The following is a 20,205-nucleotide window of genomic DNA, read 5'->3' on the forward strand; positions in this document are numbered from 1 at the left end:
GTTGTTCCTTAGTGAGATCTGGTGATTGTCGAACTCGAATATATTGTCTCGTAGTGGTATCGCAAATTTCGCCCACAGTCTCGGCGTGGGACGTTTCTATGACGTTCAGCTGTTCTGCAATTAACGGCTCAGCATTTGCTACGCACATGCGTCTTGGAAGGATCTGCGGTTCTCGGCGACAGTTAACTATCCACAATTCACCGAATCCGTTCTTAAATGAGACTACAGAGGCTGGGGTGACCTAGTTATTCTTCAGTGGTATGTTTCTCTAACATTCCACTACAAGATCTATGGGTTGATACATGGCATGAAATGTGACAGTTACCTTCCTAGCGCTAACTGCAGGAATGATCACTTCATCCAGCATACATAGTCCCCACACACCCGGATGAGCATCTTTCTGTCCATAGTATCTCATCTCGTCTATCATAATCTTCGAGTGATCACAATCTATACTTGCTTGAGAATCTTTCAAAAAGTCCCATCCGAGAACGACTTCATGCCTACACTCTTGTAAGATGATGAATTCTAAGGGCTGTGTATGGCCACTTATACCCACCCGAATGGCACATCTTCCTGTATGTTTTACATATTTTCCATTAGCCACCTTCAGCAGTGATGTTTTGTTGTCGACGAATACGGTTTTCTGCAATTGGCGGCGAGCTTGGGCTGATCAGCCGTCCATGAGGATATCGACGTAGTTTCCTATCATTTTTGTGTGATCGACGGCGGAGGATTTTTCTCTTCAGCGCTGAATAAACATTCGCTAAGTGAAATTAGTGTCGGTCATTCATTGACTGCCGGCCGCGGTGGTCTCGCGGTTCTAGGTGCGCAGTCCGGAACCGTGCGACTGCTACGGTCTCAGGTTCGAATCCTGCCTCCGGAATGGATGTGTGTGATGTCCTTAGGTTAGTTAGGTTTAAGTAGTTCTAAGTTCTAGGGGACTGATGACCTCAGATGTTAAGTCCCACAGTGCTCAGAGCCATTAACACATTATGGCTGTTCCTACATATCCTCTGGTGCACAGCCTAGCTTCACACAGAAGATTTTGATTGGTGTGTGTAGTGAACTGGAGGTGTGTGGAGATGTAAAGAGGGAATTTTGATATCAAATGCAACCTCCCAGTGGCTGTACGACTCCAAGTACACCTGCTCATTCAGGTTCGTGTCATTATTGTGAAAATGTGAAGTTTAACTAGAGAGTTGCGAGACCATCGACGCTGTGTAAGTGGGTCCGCGCACAGCAGCGCGCAGGCGGTGTACTCACAGAGGACCTCTATGGCGTGGTGCTGGCGCACGGGCCCCCAGGGGTGCGGCCGCACCACCTCGCACGTGTACTCGCCCGTGTCGTTCGCCGCCAGCCGCTCCACCTGCAGCGTGTGGTTGGGCCACATGCGCATGCGCGGCGGAGACTCCAGCGACGGGTTCCCGGAGTCCGCCACCAGCCGCCCCGACCACCACCAGCGCACCGTCGACTCCCCTGCAGACCGCAACGTCGTGTTCAGGGTCGGCAGCGAGGATGGACTGTACGTCAAGCTAGCTTGAGCACAGCATCTCTGCAAGACACTGACACAGTAATTAGGTAAACGACCACTGGAGGGATACTGACCCATCAGTCTTGTAACACGCATCGACATAGCAACACTGAAGACGTGGGCTAAATAATCGACTTAACTCTGTTACACATTCACGAATAGTTTACGAACTCATGTTAAGCCTTGTTATTTTTCGATGGAACATATTTTCCAAAAATAAAATTAGGCTCATTTCCCAGTTCTGAAGAAGATTTTTGGGAGGTTATCTTTGATAGTAAGACAAATGACAGAATTGGAAATCCCCTACCAAATATTCCCAACTAGGATTTCATCTGGCCTACTACCAGCTGGCTTGGTATCTGGATAAGTCCCGAACAGTCTGCTGTAAATTTAGGGGTACAGAATGAAAGTTATTAATGGAAAAAGCTACAGCTTTATACACCACTAGCATCATTGTTATACCATTGCAGCATCATCATCATAACATCTATGTATTGTTAACTCTCAAATAAGTTCCCTTCAAATATTAATATGCCTCCAGCTGTCACATTCGTTTGGTTTTGCAATCAAATTATCTTCTTAAATATTTTATATGATGCATGATCTGTAAACAATGAACACTACATGTGAAGAGTGGTGATAGGTGTGCTGGCGTACACTGGCGCCAGCACACTATGCAGCATAGAGGTTACGAGAGAATCTATAGAGGTCAACGACAAGATTTTGCAAAAACAGACATATTGTCTTATGGGATAACAGCAATCAGTGATTTTATAATGTTGCTTAAAAACCGTCTTGATTGCAAATTTTTTTATTCATATGATCGGTTTCGGTTCATTCAGAACCATCTTCAGATCTGTAAAAATAATGATACTAATTTACTATTTCACGGAAGCAAATCTTTTTCATCCTATCTAATCAACATCAAAAAGTGAATCCAATCATAACGCCTATTTTAGCATTTATGACGACCTACTAAGATGACAACTGTTGCGTGTGGAGATCCAGGCCGAGGGATGAGAGATGGTGCGCGGTGGAGAAGCCGGAGGACGCGTGCGGTGCCTGGCGTCGTTGACGGGGCCCTCCTGTGCGGCCCTCCTGCCCGCGGCGATGGACATCAGACGACTGAGCGGACCGCAGCACAGCACCGAAATGGCGGGAAATACGGAAGCAGACCGTAGAGGAAAACAAGTTCACACCAACACCATAGATAAATAAATCGCCCTATGTTTTTTAGATCGTATAAAAATGAAAATTTTACTGTTTTTTTATTAATGCTGACAAGTACAGATTTTAACCTTGACATCTACATATTTTAATTAAGTATTTTTAATTAAAAAAAAGATCTACTGAATACAGTATGTGCAAATGGAATGTAACAAATGTACCAGACGCCACCTGTCGGTAATAGTGTTATAATTAATATAAATGACGTGCACTCTGCCAACCAATTTTATGTGACGTAGCATGTGAAAATTGCTGGATTTGGACGGGTTACTCCTGTAACTGAAATATCAGGTACGCTCTGGTACATTTGATGTTGATTAGATAGGATGAAAAAGATTTGCTTCCGTGAAATAGTAAATTAGTATCATTATTTTTACAGATCTGAAAATGGTTCTGCATGAACCGAAACCGAACATATGAATAAAAAAATTTTGCAATCAAGACGGTTTTTAAGTAACATTAACGACAAGATTCGCTGGAAACATACAGCCAGCCGGCAGTATTTAGGATCGCAGCCATGAACCGTTGGGCCGGTTAGTTACTTAGTTCGAGCCTGTTACGCCCAGTTAGTGACTTAGTTCGTTCCAGTTAGTTAGCCAGTTAGTTGGAGGCTGTACGCCGTGGAGCTCCAACGTGTCACCGAGACAGAGCCGCATACTTAGGCTCTAACACAGAGACAGGCAGCACATAGCGGACTTCTTCAACAACAATGAGGCTACGTGTACTATATAGAAGAGAGCTTGTACCGCAATATATGGAACTTTAAGTAGCTCTTTGCTTATGAATAAAGAACCCAGTTACTAATTGCGTGCAGTTGGTGTTATAGAACGAGGATTCCGGCCACCCATGGTCCAACTCTACAGAGACAGCGAGACGACATAAAAGCTGCTGAAGAGAGTACAACAATACCCTCTACCGGTCACCCACCTGATTAGAATTAAAACGACAATAAGGAGAAAAAGCTAAATCGATGCAACACTACGTCTGCTTCACCTTTGTATCAATATACAACAAGCGCTCACCCTCCCAGTTTCTACCCCTCAACATTGAAAAGACTTATGACTGTATGGCGTTCCGCTATCCTGTACAAACAACACTGATGTGTTTTTAATCAACTGCACCTGCCTAATGAGTTCCAGTTCATATCGTGCGAACGGGATGACTAAAAACTCATAGCTGACTGAAACTGCTTAGAGCTCTCCTCATTGGTTCTGTGAGCTGTTGTATGTGCGCAGACTTTGGCAGGCGCTGGCAGTAGCAAGTAGAAGTTGCTTAATGCGTCTGGGACAGCAGTGCCTTTTGTGTATGTGTGTGTGCGAGTTTTTAATTTCGAGGTACTTTAATAATTATCTTTTTAGTCCGTGCGAAGACTGTTTTATTTATTTGTTAGTTATATTCCTGGCGGGCGGGCTACTGTTACTATACTGGGGCTCTTCGGCCTTTCATTAAAGTAATTAAGTACATAGAAACATTCATAAGGAGGAAAAAAGATACTATCAATCTTGATGACATGGTGAATGTGGTCTTCAGACCTGTAACAATAATGGTCGTGACGGCTCCCAGTAACATTTCCCAAGAGTGAGACTGGAAGCAGATGGGAGTGGGCAAGATATACGAGAAAGGATGTTGGAAGAGTACTGGTAAGAATCAAGAGTAGAGCGGTAGGAGGCGTGTATAATTATAGTAACGTAAGGAAGGTATTGGTTTTAGCATTTATTTGGAGTGAAAGGTCTAGGGTAGGTTAAAGTTAATAGGGATGGTTTCATGTTCTGGATGAGAAAGGGGATAGAAATAACGTTACGGAAATCTATGGTCTATGTGGAGAAGTACTAAAGGTGGGTCGTGGTGACAAAAGCAGTCAGGGTTCTCAAAAATTAGGGATACAATGATGTCTGAATTCTATTTTAATTGTGACAAGACTGGCAAAGCTATCTCATGTGTTTATGATGGTGTACGATCCTTGTCAGCTGGTAAAGAATACGGGGGTCAGGAGAAATGGAGGCGGAATGCATTAGATTCAAACATTGTGAAGAAGTGATAAAACTTGGCCAAGGCAAAGATGCCTGCAACATTTGTCTACGTGAGGATGGTGCGGATATGTAGCTTTTAGGTAATTCCGATAGTCCACGGATTGAGTGCCCTTCTGATGTACAACTTGCCCACCTCTGTAGCTCAGTGGTCAGTGTGTCTGATCAACCAGCATCGATTCCCGGTACTGTCAAGGATTTTTGTTTGGTAGAAGGTCGACAACGGGAAGAACTCAGTCTCCTGATGCCAACTGAGGAGCTGCTTGAGCGTGGAGTACCAATTTCTAAATCTGGAACGCTGGCAAAAGCCGGGAGAGCGGCGTGATGACCAACGCCCCTCCACACCGCATCGAAATGACGCCATTGATAGAGGATGACAGGGCGGTCAGTAGTTGTCGATTGGCCCCTGACGCAGAGCTTCGCTTAACTTAAAGCGTGCGCCATTGACATCCCTGGAGGTCCTCCGTTATGTCAGAACACAACGGATGAAAAGAAAGAGTGAGCGTATTTGGGGGCGAGTGGACTCACCGAGGTTGTGGACGTAGCAGGGCAGCAGCACGGTGTCGTTCTCGGAGGTCTTGACGGTGGTGGGTACGCTGCGGAACACCAGCTGCTGCTCCTCCTGCGGCGCCGCCCCTGCAACACCACCACGCCACACCGTAGCGCTCAGCAGGGGCTTGTGTTCTGCACGTAGCGCACGCTGTCACGAGCCCACACCACACTGCCCAGTCTATAGTGGGAAAACTGCTAGCACTTATGGACTGGAAATAACAATACCGTTGAGGATCATGCGCGCATGACGATAAATGGAAATGGAAATGCCGTGTGGCTAGGGCCTCTCGTCGGGTAGAACGTTCGCCTGTCGCAAGTCTTTCGAGTTGACGCCAATTCAGCGACTTGCGTGTCGATGGGGACGAAATGATGATGATAAGAACAACACATCACCCAGTCCCTGAGCGGAGAAAATCTCCCACGCAGATGGGAATCTAACATGGGACGTTAGGTATGACATCCCGTCGCGCTGACAACTCAGCTACCAGGGGCGGACATGACGATAGATCACTGGCAATAAATGCGTTTATTTTTTAACTTTGAGGAATACAATCATCATTCTTCTTATTTCGTTTCACCGTACGATGGGGTACGTTAAGAAATCAATTTTTAATGTTCTGTGCTTTTCTATTGGGCCACTATTGCCCTCCATTCTTTCTGACCTTGCTTTCATTTATCTTTAGATATTTGGATTGTTCTTCTGGTTTTCATTTTGATTTGGATCCTCTTTTTCTTGTATTTTTTTTCAGTTTTATCTATAAGCGTATTTTCTGTGATTTGGAGTTCTCTTAATTCCTTCTCCGTTTCCGTGAACCAATTTGGTTAGTTTTTTGTGTAGTGGAAGTAGTCCAAAATTTTTTTATGAATCTGTATGGGTTCATTCGTAGGATGTGTACACAAAAATCAGTTCTTCTTTTCCTCATTGTGCCTGAGAATTTTCAGTAGTTGGTAAAGGGTTTCGTTTTTAATGTGAATTAGTTTGCTGTTGTCGAACCTGTGACGAAGCATTTTTCGTAACATCTTCCTTTCTTTGATATTTCGCTTTTCAGGTGGGCCATGGTTGGTGACGGACAAGGTTTCGGCTATATACAGGGCTCCTGGTTTGATTACCGTATTATAATGTCTTATTTTTGCATTCCATGAGAAAGATTTTTTGTAATATGTGTTTTGGGTGAGTTGGAAGGCGAGTTCAACTGTACTTCTAGATTACATTGCTTTTTTTTTCTCGAGGGCGTTCCAGCTGATCTATTCTCTAAGATAATTGAATTCATTGACGATCTATATTTTTTGTTCTCCAACTTTAACATTTTTTATGTTTTTTCATGTTTGTCACTATCCTGGTCCTTTCAAAGCGGATTTTGAGACCTATTTTTTCAGCTTGTTTTGTAGTTCTAGGGTCTATTCTTTGGCTTCTTCCCAGATCTCGCCAGCGAGACCATATAATTTGCAAAGGCTAGTCAATTGACTTGGAGACCTTTGTCTTTTTGTTCTCAGTCGGATTCCACTATGAATCTTCGTGTCCTAATCGTCCTAATAGCGGTACTGACCAACTGGAAACACGTAGCTACTTCAGTGCCTCTTTTTTATTTGCTTTTTTCTCTATTTTTCCAGTGATCCTTCATTTTCTACCCATCTTTTGCTTTCTTCTGTCTACATCTATTACATCCACATCAGAAATTTATGGCACGACTTAACTAAAGGAACATATCCATTGATCTACATCTGCATGATTACCCTGCGATTGACAATTAACTGCCTAGCACAGGACTCATCGAACCACCTTCAACCTATTCCTCTACCATTCCACTCTCGATTAATACGCGGAAAAAACGAACACTTAAATATTTCCGTACGAGCTCTCATTTCTCTTATTTTCTTACGGTGATCATTTTTCCACATGTATGCGACGATCCACAAAATATTTTCGCATTCGGAGAAGAAAATTGGTTAATGAAATTTCATGAAAAGATCTCGCTCTAACGAAAAATGCGTTTGTTTTAAAGATTGCCATCCTAACTTGTCTAACATGCCCGGGACATTCTCTTCCCTATTTCACGATAATACAAAAGGAGCTGCCGCTTCTTTGAACTTCTTCAGTGTCCTCCGTTCAATAAAAGAAGTGAGGATACCATGCAGCGCTGCAATACTATAGCAGACGACGCACAAGCGCAGTGTAGGCAGTGTCTTTAATTGATCTGTGGCATCTTCTTAGTGCTCTGCAAATAAAACGAAGTCTTTGGTTCGCCTTTCGCATAACAATTTCTGTATGATGCTTCCAATTTAAGGTGCTCGTAACTTTGAACCCTAGGTTTTTAGTTGAATCGACAATCTTTTTTTAATTCGTATTATTTATCGTGTAATCGAGATTTAAGGGATTCTTTTTAACACTCATGAAAAGGACCTCACACTTTCAATTGTTCATTGTCAATTGCCACTTTTCACATCTTACTGATACATTGTCTGAATCATTTCGTAATTCGTATTGACCTTCTGATGACTGTACTAGGTGGTAAACTGCAGCATTATCTGCAAGTAGTATAAGAGGACTGTTAATATTGTCTTACAAATCGTTTATATTGGTTAGATACAGCAGAGGGCTTATAACACTTCCCTGTGGAACACCAGATATCATTTCTGTCAATGTTCTTCTTCATTTCTTACTTTTCCGCCGCGAAAACCTTCTAAATTTAGTAGTTTCTTCTTGAAAATGTTTTTTTTATTCGTTATTTCTGATCCTTTGATATTTTTTCTTTCTAGTTCTTTCGTTATATCTGCTTTATTAAATGACATTTTACGTGATGAAAAGCTCTCGGATTTCCAGCCGAATGAGAGTGTTGAGATATCACTGCCAGTCAGCTGGAAACCCGAGAGCTATTCATGAGTAGCATACGCCAGGAAAGCCTACGTTTTCGGATTGGCACAAATATTATATTCACATATTGTGGTCTTTTATGGCCTGCTGTGCGTTATTATGAACTTGTGTTACAATGATGTCGACAGAGATTATTTGCTTTGTATTTTTAATAGTACTCTCTTAACAATCGCCCGCATCTCGTGGTCGTGCGGTAGCGTTCTCGCTTCCACCGCCCGGGTTCCCGGGTTCGATTCCCGGCGGGGTCAGGGATTTTCTCTGCCTCGTGATGGCTGGGTGTTGTGTGCTGTCCTTAGGTTAGTTTGGTTTAAGTAGTTCTAAGTTCTAGGGGACTGATGACCATAGATGTTAAGTCCCATAGTGCTCAGAGCCATCTGAACCAATCTCTTAATCGTTTCTTCGGGTAACATGGTGCAAATTGACATATGTGAAACAGTGGGACGTATTCTTTCTTCTACCTCTTTCTTCCACCTCAGTTGCAATATCCAGTTACCTATTGTTTTTTGTGCAAATGTTATAGTTATGGAAGTGTTATACGTCGACTGCCACATTTCATACATGAACATGAAGCCTCGTGGCTCTGTAATAGATTGCAACGAAATCTGGAAAGCAATAAATTTTATTTATTGAAATGAAAAGGGAATAGAGAAAATTTACTTTCAGATATGGAAATGTTAGCAGCATTATGCAAACTACAATATTCGCATAGCAGAGTTCTCGGGCCGCCATAATGAAGTGTATTTAATAAGGAGTGAATGTTGCCACCTCCGAACCGAGACGATGGATACGCCCCAGATTAATCTGATACCACAAACATTAGTTCGTACTGACTGTCGTTGGTTTCGCCAACTCGCAACCAGTCTGTCACTTCCAACCTAACCTACATCTCTAGCTACACTAATGGTCAGACCAAGATTTAGAGAGAAACGGAAGAGTGGGAAATGGGAAGAGGGGAAAGAGGCAGGCGGATGACAAACACTGCTCTGCTTCCAGCAGCGTGTCTGCCAAGAAAAACACTCTACACTACTTCGATTCAATATCTCCAGACGAAGCCGAAATTAGCAGACGGCGCGGGAGAACGATAAACTCCCGGGGGAAGATTCGATAACAACTGAGCTGTGGAAACACGCAAATCAAATAGTCAAGAAAACAGTCAACAACATATCAACGGTTGGTGCAAGAAATGTGCTACACGCGCAAGGTCTCCAGCGACTAAAAATGTGCACTAACACATTCGTTGCTTAAAAAAAGGGAACCAAACTGATGTCAGCAACTGCAGACGTGTCTTCTGCCAGAGGACACTCTGCATGCTCCGTTAGAGGAACAAATAGAACACATTACGTAGCGAGATGGCACAGTGGTTAGCATACTGGAGTCATTACAGGGGGGAGCACGGTTTCTCTACATCAGCGAAAACGAAAACTGAGATTTTTTGTTGAAAGAGACAAGGTATGTTCATGGCTCCACTATTTCTCAGCTGCATCCTTGAGAAAATTATCAAAGAATAGGAAAAAGCCACTTTAATATGGCATTAAATACATTTTTAGCATTTGTTTTGGTGACCTCATGCTATGATCAGCGCATATGACACAACTTCTTTTTTTTTTTGGAAGAGATAGAGTCGTTTGAGAAGACAAAGTTTATCACCAGTTTCATAAAAAGTCCGAAATCCATCATGAGATTTTTGGGAGTTACAAATTTGGCAGTTCAACTAAATTACCCGGCTGAAACACTCCAGATCTCCATCTACATAGTACCCTGTGCCCTGTGCCACTACTAGTCATTTCCTTTCCTGTTCCACTCGCAAATCGAGCGAGGGAAAAACGACTGTCCTTATGCCTCCGTATGAGCCCAATTTCTCGTATCTTGTCGTCGTGGTCCTTATGTTGGTGGCAGTAGATTCGTTGTGCGTTCTTCTTCAAATGCCGGTTCACTAAGTTTTCTGGGTATTGTTCCTCGAAAAGAACGTCATCTTCCCTTCAGGGATTCCCATTTTAGTTCCCGAAGCATCTCCGTTAACACTTGCATGCTGTTCAAATCTTTCGGCAAGACTTTAGTAGCCCACCTATGCAAATACTCTTCTCGAGTTTGCCGTCGGATCCTATTTGCAAATCCCATAATATTTCGTCCACATAGTTGGAAGGTTAGCACAACGTGATCCATCGGGAAAGCCTGAACAGTCACAGCCCGCCTGTAAATTGCTTTTATGTCTTCCTTTAATCTGACCTGGTACAGATCCCAAACACTCGAACAGTACTCAGGAACAGTTCGCAGTAGCGTCCTCGATGCGGGTTCCTTTACAGATGAATCACAATTCCCTAAAATTCTCTCAATCAACCGAACTCGACCATTCGCCTTCCGTACCGAAATTCTCACACGCACGTTCCGTTTCATGTCGCTTTGCTTCGTTACACCCATATATGTAATCTACTTGACTATGTCAGACAGGATACTACTAATGCTATCCCAGAATATTACGGGTTTGTTTCTCCCACTCATCTGCATTAACGTACGTTTTTCTGTATTTGGAGCTAGTTGCCATTCATCACACCAACTAGGAATTTTGTCTAAGTCATCTTGCATCCTCCTACAATCACTCAACTTAGACACCTTCTCGAATCACCACAGCGTCATCAGCAAACAACCCCAGATTGCTGGCTACCTGGTCCGCCAGATCATTTATGTAAGCAGTAATAGCAGTCCTGTCACACTTCCCTGGGACACTCCCGACGATTCCCTTGTCTGTGGTGAACACTCGCTATCGAGCAGAACATACAGGGTTCTATGTGTTAAGTACTGTTCAGGCCACTCACATACTTGAGAACCTATTCCGTATCCTCGCACCTTCCGTAACGATACGTTGGAATGGTCTAGACGTAAGTACAAAGAGTTAGAGTGTCAACAATATGGAGCTGGCATTACAGCTAACGAAAAACCCTTTCAATAAGAAAGTAAAATTGAATCTTAATAAAAGACATTACGTCAGTGACCTAAACTAGCATCCTCTGTGCTTTAGAACCCTTAGCGTTGGGGAAAACAATAGACACTGAACATGCAGAAAAGGAACTAATATACTTAAAAACATCTTTAAGCTAAGAAAAATCTGTAGCACTTATCGATCAAAGAACTAACAAAAGATATGTGAGAAATTCAGACACTATATCGACACGAACGTTAACATTGTCTTACATTAATTTTTAATTTAAAGAAATTGCCCCTGGGACGGACAGCAAATTTTGCAAAGTATAATTTAATTAATCTTCGTTCAACATACAGCATTCATTAGACATGGTACACGATAATACTCGAACTAAAAAGAGGAATTTGAGGGAGGAACCAGATAGCTACACGTCGAAACTTAGATGTGCGATGTTACAAGCCGTAAGGGGGGTAGCGGTTCGTGTTGCGCAGTAATTTTGCTACTTAGGTACGTGCAGTTGGAGTGCTTTCCCAGCTGCACGCTTACACTTGGCACGTGGTCTGATATTTGTGAAACTATTGTTCTGTAAGACAGTGAGGGGCGCCTTCTGACTCTTTGTAGCTGTGGAAGTAGCAGGGACAAAGTTACTTGACACTAAAGTAAGCCCAAGTATTTGTTATTAACATGTAACGAACTAGAAAGCGCTCTGACAACTTATTGTTCTATAATAGAATTGTATTGTAATATTCGATATAAACGGAAAAGGCTTGTGGCAGTTAAAATCCTGTATAAGTACAACGTTCTAAAATATGTTTAAAGGAGGTCACTCTTCTGTTATAGAAGTACAAGGCTCGAATTTCACGAGTGAATAATGCGTTTTATTTTATTTGAAAGACCTATCCGTTTAATCTTCTATGGATGTGTTGTATATTAGCTACAATTTCACTATGTCTTAAGCTAGGAACATAATTTCTTTGATCAGCGACGAAATGATAAGTCTTTGGTGACGGTCCGAATGCAAATGTACGTAAACGAAATACTGAGACTATGTGTTACTCAAGTTCCATTCTGGTACAAATTTTTGTACAATATCATATCCATAGAACAAGGAGAGAGAAATTTGGAGTAACCCCTTCAAGATGTTGACAGGCTACTTTTTGTTCACATAAACTATACTACACACATCAAAAAAGTTTTGCCTCACGTCGGTTTCGAGAGTTCCTGAACATGTACAGAAAATTGGAATAGAGATCAACATAAACATAATTTTCACCCTTTCTATTGCTTCTGAAAACCTCACATTGGATGTTGTACCATCATACCGCGAGGCATTCAGAGGTGGTGGTCCAGATTGCTGTACACACCGGTACCTTTAATAGCAAGTAGCACGTCCTCTTGCGTTGATGCACGCCCGTATTCGTCGTGGCATACTATCCACAACTTCATCAAGGCACTGTTGGTCCAGATTGTCCCACACCTCAAACACGATTCGGCATAGATCCCTCAGAGTGGTTGGTGGATCACGTCGTCCATAAACAGCCCTTTTCAATCTATACCAGGCATTCTCGATAGGGTTCATGTCCGAATAACATGCTGGCCATCTAGTCGAGCGATGTCGTTATCCCAATGAAGTCATGCATAAGATGTGCACGATGGGGACGCGAATTGTCGTTCATGAAGACGAATGCCTCGCCAATATGCTACCGATCTGGTTGCACTATCGGTCGGATGATGGCACTCGCATATCGTTACGGCGCCTTCCATGACCACCAGCGGCGTACGTCGGCCCCACATAACGCCACCCCAAAACAGCAGGGAACCTCCACCTTGCTGCACTCGCTGGACAGTGTGTCTAAGGCGTTCAGCCTGACCGGGTTGCCTCCAAACACGTCTTCGACGATTGTCTAGTCGAAGGCATATGTGACATTCATCGGCGAAGAAAACGTGATGCCAATCCAGAGCGATCCATTCGACATGTTGTTGGGCCCATCCGTACCTTGCTGCACGGTGTGGTGGTTGCAAAGATGTACTTCGCCATGGACGTCGGGAGTGAATTTGCGCATCATGCAGCCTATTGCGCACAGTTTGAGTCGTAACACGATGTCCTGTGACTGCACAACAAGCATTATTCAACATGGTGGTGTTGCTGTCAGGGTTCCTCCGAGCCATAATCCGTAGGTAGCGGTCATACATTGCAGTAATAGCCCTTGGGCGGCCAGAACGAGGCATGTCATCGACAGTTCCTGTCTCTCTGTATCTCCTTCATGTCCGAACAACATCGCTTTGGTTCACTCCGATATGTCTGGACACTTCCCTTGCTGAGAGCCCTTCCCGGCAGAAAGTAACAATGCGGACGCGATCGAACCGCGGTATTGAACGCCTAGGCATGGTTGAGCTACAGACAACACGAGCCATGTACCTCCTTCCTGGTTTAATGACTGGAAATCATCGGCTGTCAGACCCTCTCCGTCTAATAGGCGCTGCTCACGCATGGTTGTTGACATCTTTGGGCGGGTTGAGTGACATCTCTGAACAGCCAGCGTCTCAACGTCTATCTTCAGGAGTTCTGGGATCTGGGGTGATGCAAAACTTTTTTTGATATGTGTATCTTGAGTAAAATTTTATGTTTTTTTTAGGAACGTCGTCACATTGGACGTAAAAAATCTATGAGCTACTGTTTACGCGTAAAAAATGAAAATAATGTCTATTTTCTTAGTGATGATCTTGATGTAATATTCAGGGGTTGGAAAACGATAAGGATAAGAACACGTTGGAAAACCTGTTCTATGGTTCAAATGGCTCTGAGCACTATGGGACTTAACATCTGTGGTCATCAGTCCCCTAGAACTTAGAAATACTTAAACCTAACTAACCTAAGAACATCACACACATCCATGCCCGAGGCAGGATTCGAACCTGCGACCGTAGCAGTCGCGCGGGTCCGGACTGAGCGCCTAGAACCGCTAGACCACCGCGGCCGGCCCCTGTTCTATGAGCTATTTAGTTACAGAGTTTAACAATTAACTTTTCCACTAGAACAGTGATCGTCAAACTCTTTGCCTTAAGAGCCCATACTGACAGTATGGGGCGCCACATCGGGCTGCATATATACCTTTCTCATTATTCATATGTAACCTACAGGGGGTGGACAAAAATATGGAAAGACCACACAAACACAGCAGATTACAGCGCCTAATACGGTGTAGGAGAACCGTAGATATTCAAAACAGCTTCCATTTGTCACTGAATTGATAATTAGAGGTCCTGTTTAGTTTTCAAGGGAATCCTGTGCTATTCTACCTACACAGCAGTGGCAAATTCCGATAACAATGATGGAGGTGGATAGCGATCACGCACGCTTCTCTCCAAAGTTAAATTCCATGATTATAGTTCGACGGAAAATACAATGTGTGTTTTGATGACCGAGTTTGCTAGTATCAAAATATGTGACATAGATGGCTGTATCTTTTGACTACGCCGACTTAGAAGCTCCGCTTTTTACGTAGCCATGAGTCCGTAGACCTTAATAATCTGGCATAAATTTCAGCTTGATACGTTTACCCGTTCCTGAGTGATAGGATTTTGAACAGTTGGACTGACAGAGAGACAGACAGTCAGACGGACAAATAAATAAATAAAGTGCTCCTATAAGCCCGCGCGGAGTCGCCGTCCGGTTTGAGGCGCCATGTCACGGACTGCGCAGCCCCTCCCGCCGGAGGTTGGAGTCCTCCCTCGAGCATGTGTGTGTGTGTGTGTGTGTGTGTGTGTGTTTTCTTAAGATAAGTTAGTTTAAATAGTGTGTAAGTCTAGGGACCGATGACCTCAGCAGGTTGGTGCCCTAGGAATTCACATACATTTGAACATTTTGCTCCTATAATCGTTCCGTTTTACCAACTGAGGTACGAAACACTGAAAAGAAGATTCCTTTTAAAAATCGCGGACATCATTCGTGGGATTGAAAGATCAAGGTGTAACACATCGCTTTAAACCAAGGCGATCTGTTACGCTTCAAACTTCACATCTCAGACGCTGCGAGTAACATGTTTTCCCAGTGCCCTACAGACCAGGATTCACTACCGTACTGTGCTGTGTCCCAGACGCACATTCGCAGAAATTTCTTCCTCAGATTAAGGCCTATGTTTGATGCTGGTAGACTTCTTTTTGCGAGGAACGCCCTCTTTGCCTGTGCTAGTCACCTTATGTCCTCCTTGGTTAGCCCGTCACGCGTCATCCTTGTTCTGAGGTAGCACAACTCCTCCACTTTCTCTACCAAGTGGACACCAGTTTTGATGTTAAGTAACTAGCTGATCTCATTTCTGATACTTATTACCTTCATATTTTTATGGTTTACTGTAAGTCTATGTTCTATGCTCATCTGACTCTTCATTCCATTTCAACGAGCTGTTTTTAGATTTTGAAAGGAAGCCAGAATGCAAGTACGTTTCAGTACATGGTGGTATTTTATATCAATAAAACGAAACACATCTGGTGACACAAACATGCACTTTCTTGTAGTTTCACCGACCGATTAAAAATATCTTTATAATTGTAGAGCAATTGCTGACAATATGGCCACACAAAAACTAGGAATTGTCGATTGTTACTTACATTCTTTGATATTTTTGTTTTTCTTCTTAAGCACTTTTCTACATTTTTTTTTTTTAGTTTGAACAACTTATCTTCTTCTGTACTGCCTTTCCTCGCCGTCAACATTTTTGGCTCCTCGACCGGGTTCCATTTACCATTTCCTTATTTACTTGGAAATTAAGTAGCTTCGAAACTAGATTTTTACTCCTCTGAAAACAAATTTCTTCTTTTTACAACACTACCGTAATATTCCTCAAGAAGTAATATTTCGTCAAACTTGGACGAATGAAACATTCTTCCTTCTTGAAAACTGAGATCAACTTAAAATTTTTCACTTTCACGAGGAATTTCCGATTTGCAATGAAACAAGAAAGGAAAAAGGGACCATTTAACCACAGCTCCACATGTGAGTCATTTGTACTCCGTTGTCGCCGCGACCCTGTGTTCTGCTTCTCTAAATGAAACACGTGATGCAGCGTATGAGGTACTACTATAATACAGTGGAAGATCCAGGTTCAGGCCCATGCTAAACAGCTCTGATTTATGTTTGCTTTCTAAATTCGCAGTGGGAACATCGTATCGCTGCATGAGAAGTGTGTTGGGCGAAGGTAACAGGTTTCCTGACTCATTTTGGAAAGTTGTGAGTTAGGCGGCTCTCCGTGATTTACATCGTCCTCCTTGTGATGTTCCCCATTGCAGTTTCTTCACAATCTCTGTGACACTCTCACGCTATCGGATCTTTTTTCTTTTTAAGAGCATTGCGTTACATTTACTTACGCTGTCAATCCTTACACTAGATGCTGCTCATCCGCGTATATATCTGCATTTCGTAACAAGCCGTTAATGACGTCATCTCCCGATATATAAATATGTCGTCAGCGAACCGTCTCGTAGAGACACATGCTTTATCCATGAGGTCACTTACACGTATCTGCGACTCTGTCGCACTGCCTTGAGATACGCGAGGCGCCACCTTCGGCTGCCCTTTGGGAGTGACGTACTGATTTCTATCTCTGGTCTGATATGTCTTTTGTTTACTAGGTGAAGGTGACTGCGAGGAACTGTATCTAAGGTTTTCTACAAGTCAGGAAACACAGCATCAACCTTAGCTCCGCGGTCTACTGCATCCTCGATCTCTCGATGATGATGACGTTTGGTTTGTGGGGCGCTCTACTGCGCAGTCATCAGCGCCTGTACAAAGACCCAATTTTTAGACAGTCCAATTTTTTCACAGTCCAGTCTAGCCACTGTCACGAATGATGATGATGATGATGATGATGATGACGAAATCATTAGGACAACGCAAACAACCAGTCCACGGGCAGAGAAAATCCCCAACCCGGGCGGGAATCGAACCCGGGACCCCGGGACCTAGAGGCAGCAAAGCTACCCACTAGACCACGTATTACGGACTGGATCTTTCGAATGAAGAGGGCAATCTGGGTTTCACAGAAGTGGTACATGGCGGAACCATGTTGATTCCTACATAGAAGTTGTTCAGTTTTCAGAAACATCATCGTACGTAGTTACGAGACTACCATAAATTTTCCATAACTCTACAAGCAATCTGCGTTGCAGATATAAGTCTTTAATTTTGAGGGTCTAACTTACGAGCTCTCTTATACGCCGACAGAAAAAAAAGGAAATGAAGCAGTGCAAGACATGGTCGGATGTCAATGTAACTTCGTGCACATATGCATAATCGCAGGATTTACAAATGGTCAGTTATACAACTCTCTGTGACACATATAATAGCCACCAGACTGCAGTAGTGTTGTTATCAAACCTAATAGCGTGTATAAGGAACGTGAACCGAGTCAGATGCTGAGTGATCGCTGTGAAGAACAGGGAGATGCTGAGTAATAGCATGAGATACCGCTTCAGCGCCTACCAGAGTTTGAAAGGGACTTCATAGTGGGTCTCCATTTGGTCGGACCGTTGAATCGTGCAACATCTATTCTTGTAGTGCCTTTGGCTGTTACAGTGGTCCGATGTTGGACTGCACGGGAACGTGAGGGCAGACATAATCGTCACCAGGCTCTGGTCGAAGACTCCTGAACAATGCATGTAGCAGATCGTAACGTCATCACATCTGCCTGCCGTCTGATAAAAAATGGTTCAAATGGCTCTGAGCACTGTGCGACTTAACTTCTGAGGTCATCAGTCCCGTAGAACTTAGAACTAATTAAACCTAACTAACCTAAGGACATCACACACATCCATGCCCGAGGCTGGATTCGAACCTGCGACCGTAGCGGTCGCTCGGCTCCAGACTGTAGCGCCTAGAACCGCACGGCCACTCCGGCCGGCCCGTCTGATTACAAGTAATGGACTCCCAGTAACATTCTGCGTCACCTCGCACCACTGGTCAGAGACTTGCAGCAGCCAGACTAAGGAACTACGCGCTCCCCCCCCCCCCCCCCCCCCACCCCCACCCCTCGTGCGTGCACTGCTGTTAACACCTTCTTTACCTACTGACGGCTGCGTATGGAGCGCCGCAGAGACCGAGAAGCACGGACTGGTGACGAATGGCTTCAGCTTGTGCTCAGAGATGAATCGCGGTTCGGTACAACCGCGGATTACTATTATCGGCCGATACGGCGGCGAAATGGGAAGAGGTCCAATGTTTTGGACAGACACAGCTGTGATGCTCCTGACGTCGTTGTATGGAGAGACACTGGATATGACTTCAGGTTATGAGCGGTTGTGATTGAGGGAACTTAGACGGCAGAACGGTAACTATGTTATCCTGCGTCCTCCTGTGCTACCTTTCATGCGACAGTATCGTGATGCCATTTTCCAGCGAGAGAATACTCGTCCACATGTAGCACATATGTCTATGAACTGTCTGCGTGACGTTGAGGTACTTCCGTGACGCCGGCCGGAGTGGCCGAGTGGTTCTAGGTGCTACAGTCTGGAACCGCGCGACCGATACAGTCTCAGGTTCCAATCCTGCCTCGGGCATGGATGTCGGTGATGTCCTTACGTTAGTTAGGCTTAAGTAGTTCTAAGTCCTAGGGGACTGATGACCACAGCAGTTAACTCCCATAGTGCTCAGAGCCATTTGAATCATTTGAACTTCCGTGACCAACAGGATCCCCTCATCTGCCCTCAACAGAACATGCGTCTGACTATCTTGGACATCTACTCTGCCCTAGTGCGAGTACTCAGGATATCAAGGAGCAGTTACAACAGTTGTGGGCCAGTTTGCCTCAGGAGAGGATACAGTGGCTTTATGACAGCCTTCCCAACCGAATCAATGCGTGCATGCAGACCAGAGAGAAAGCTACGTCATGTTACTTACAAATTTGACTTCATATTGTAATCACTGAAGTAACATCACATACCATCCAAACCTGTGAAGTTTCATTACGTGTGCTCCTTCCCTTGTTCGTGTTTAATTTTTTAGTGAAGCAGTGTAGATTGGAACAACATGCATTTATTTCCATTCACATCCTTCAATGAAAATCTCTCGGTATTCAAACTCTATTACATTTGAGTAGAAGCTCGATCTTTCGTTGGTTAATATCTTCCCCGTCGTCAGGAGTATGACTGATATGAACGCCACTATATAACAGGCATATATCGATCTCAGCAGACATCAGTCCTCTGACGAAAAACATAAAGCTCAAGTGCGACGCAGATCAAAAACAGATAAAATTTTTACCAGGCTATTACGGGTGTCACCTGGAGGATGTATACAGAGACGAAGGGATTAGTACGAGATAGCAAGATGAAGATATTTACCATAATCCAGTGTGAAGTTGCCTTAACGAATCATATGTGGTAACCTGACAGTGTGTTCAGTGCAATGTTGTAACGGATTCGGTCGCTTTATCGTTTTTGTACCCCATTACTTGAGAAAGTGAACATCATGGTTTAATTTAATTCTCGCCTGAAGAACACCGGACATAAATCTTGAAAGAACTGCTTCTTTTCTGAAGGTATGTACTAGAGGAGCAGGCAGCGTGCGGTCTCGGAACGTCCGGGGGATCGCAATTGAGGCGTCGAATTAGAGCAGCGGCCGAGGAGTGACGTAAGGCGGCCAGCTGCCTTGTGTCACATTCTGCGGCTGAGGCTCGGGGAACGGCTGTCGCGAGTCAGGTAGTCATAGGCATCAAGCACGCACTCAGCCTCCTAAGTTCCTCCCTTCTGCCTCCACCACACATTAGTCTGCGTACCCTGAACATCGTCTACATCTCAATGACAGGATTGGCAGCCAATGTTTTCCGTGTTAGTCCTTTTTGTTGTCATTCCTTTGGTATGTATACAGGGTTAGACAAGAGGAAAGATGCAGTACATGCTTTGAGGGGTGATAATATTACTGCTTCTGAACAGAAAGCACTGTATTGAATATGCCCTATTCCGAATGGTTACCGAGATGGAACGCATTTAATGTAAATCTTATACATTTTTATTGAATAACTCGAAAACAGCACCCTCCAGCGAAGACGTTTCACAGTACAAAATTAAACTACATTAAATT

The 20,205-nt window shown here is 43.8% G+C and overlaps 1 protein-coding gene across 1 annotated transcript in view; it reads right to left on the reverse strand.

The window, feature by feature from the left end:
* Positions 1-20,205, reverse strand: part of LOC126321085 (limbic system-associated membrane protein-like) — a 220,713-nt gene that overhangs the window by 54,612 nt on the left and 145,896 nt on the right. The window contains exons 2-3 of the mRNA XM_049994146.1: positions 5,317-5,424; positions 1,267-1,479 (exon numbers count right to left, since the gene is read on the reverse strand). Coding sequence (XP_049850103.1) covers positions 1,267-1,479; positions 5,317-5,424 — 321 coding nt within the window. The remainder of the gene's footprint in view (positions 1-1,266; positions 1,480-5,316; positions 5,425-20,205) is intronic.

The sequence above is a fragment of the Schistocerca gregaria genome, chromosome 2 (assembly GCF_023897955.1).
Source record: "Schistocerca gregaria isolate iqSchGreg1 chromosome 2, iqSchGreg1.2, whole genome shotgun sequence".
Classification (NCBI taxonomy): Eukaryota; Metazoa; Arthropoda; class Insecta; order Orthoptera; family Acrididae; genus Schistocerca; species Schistocerca gregaria.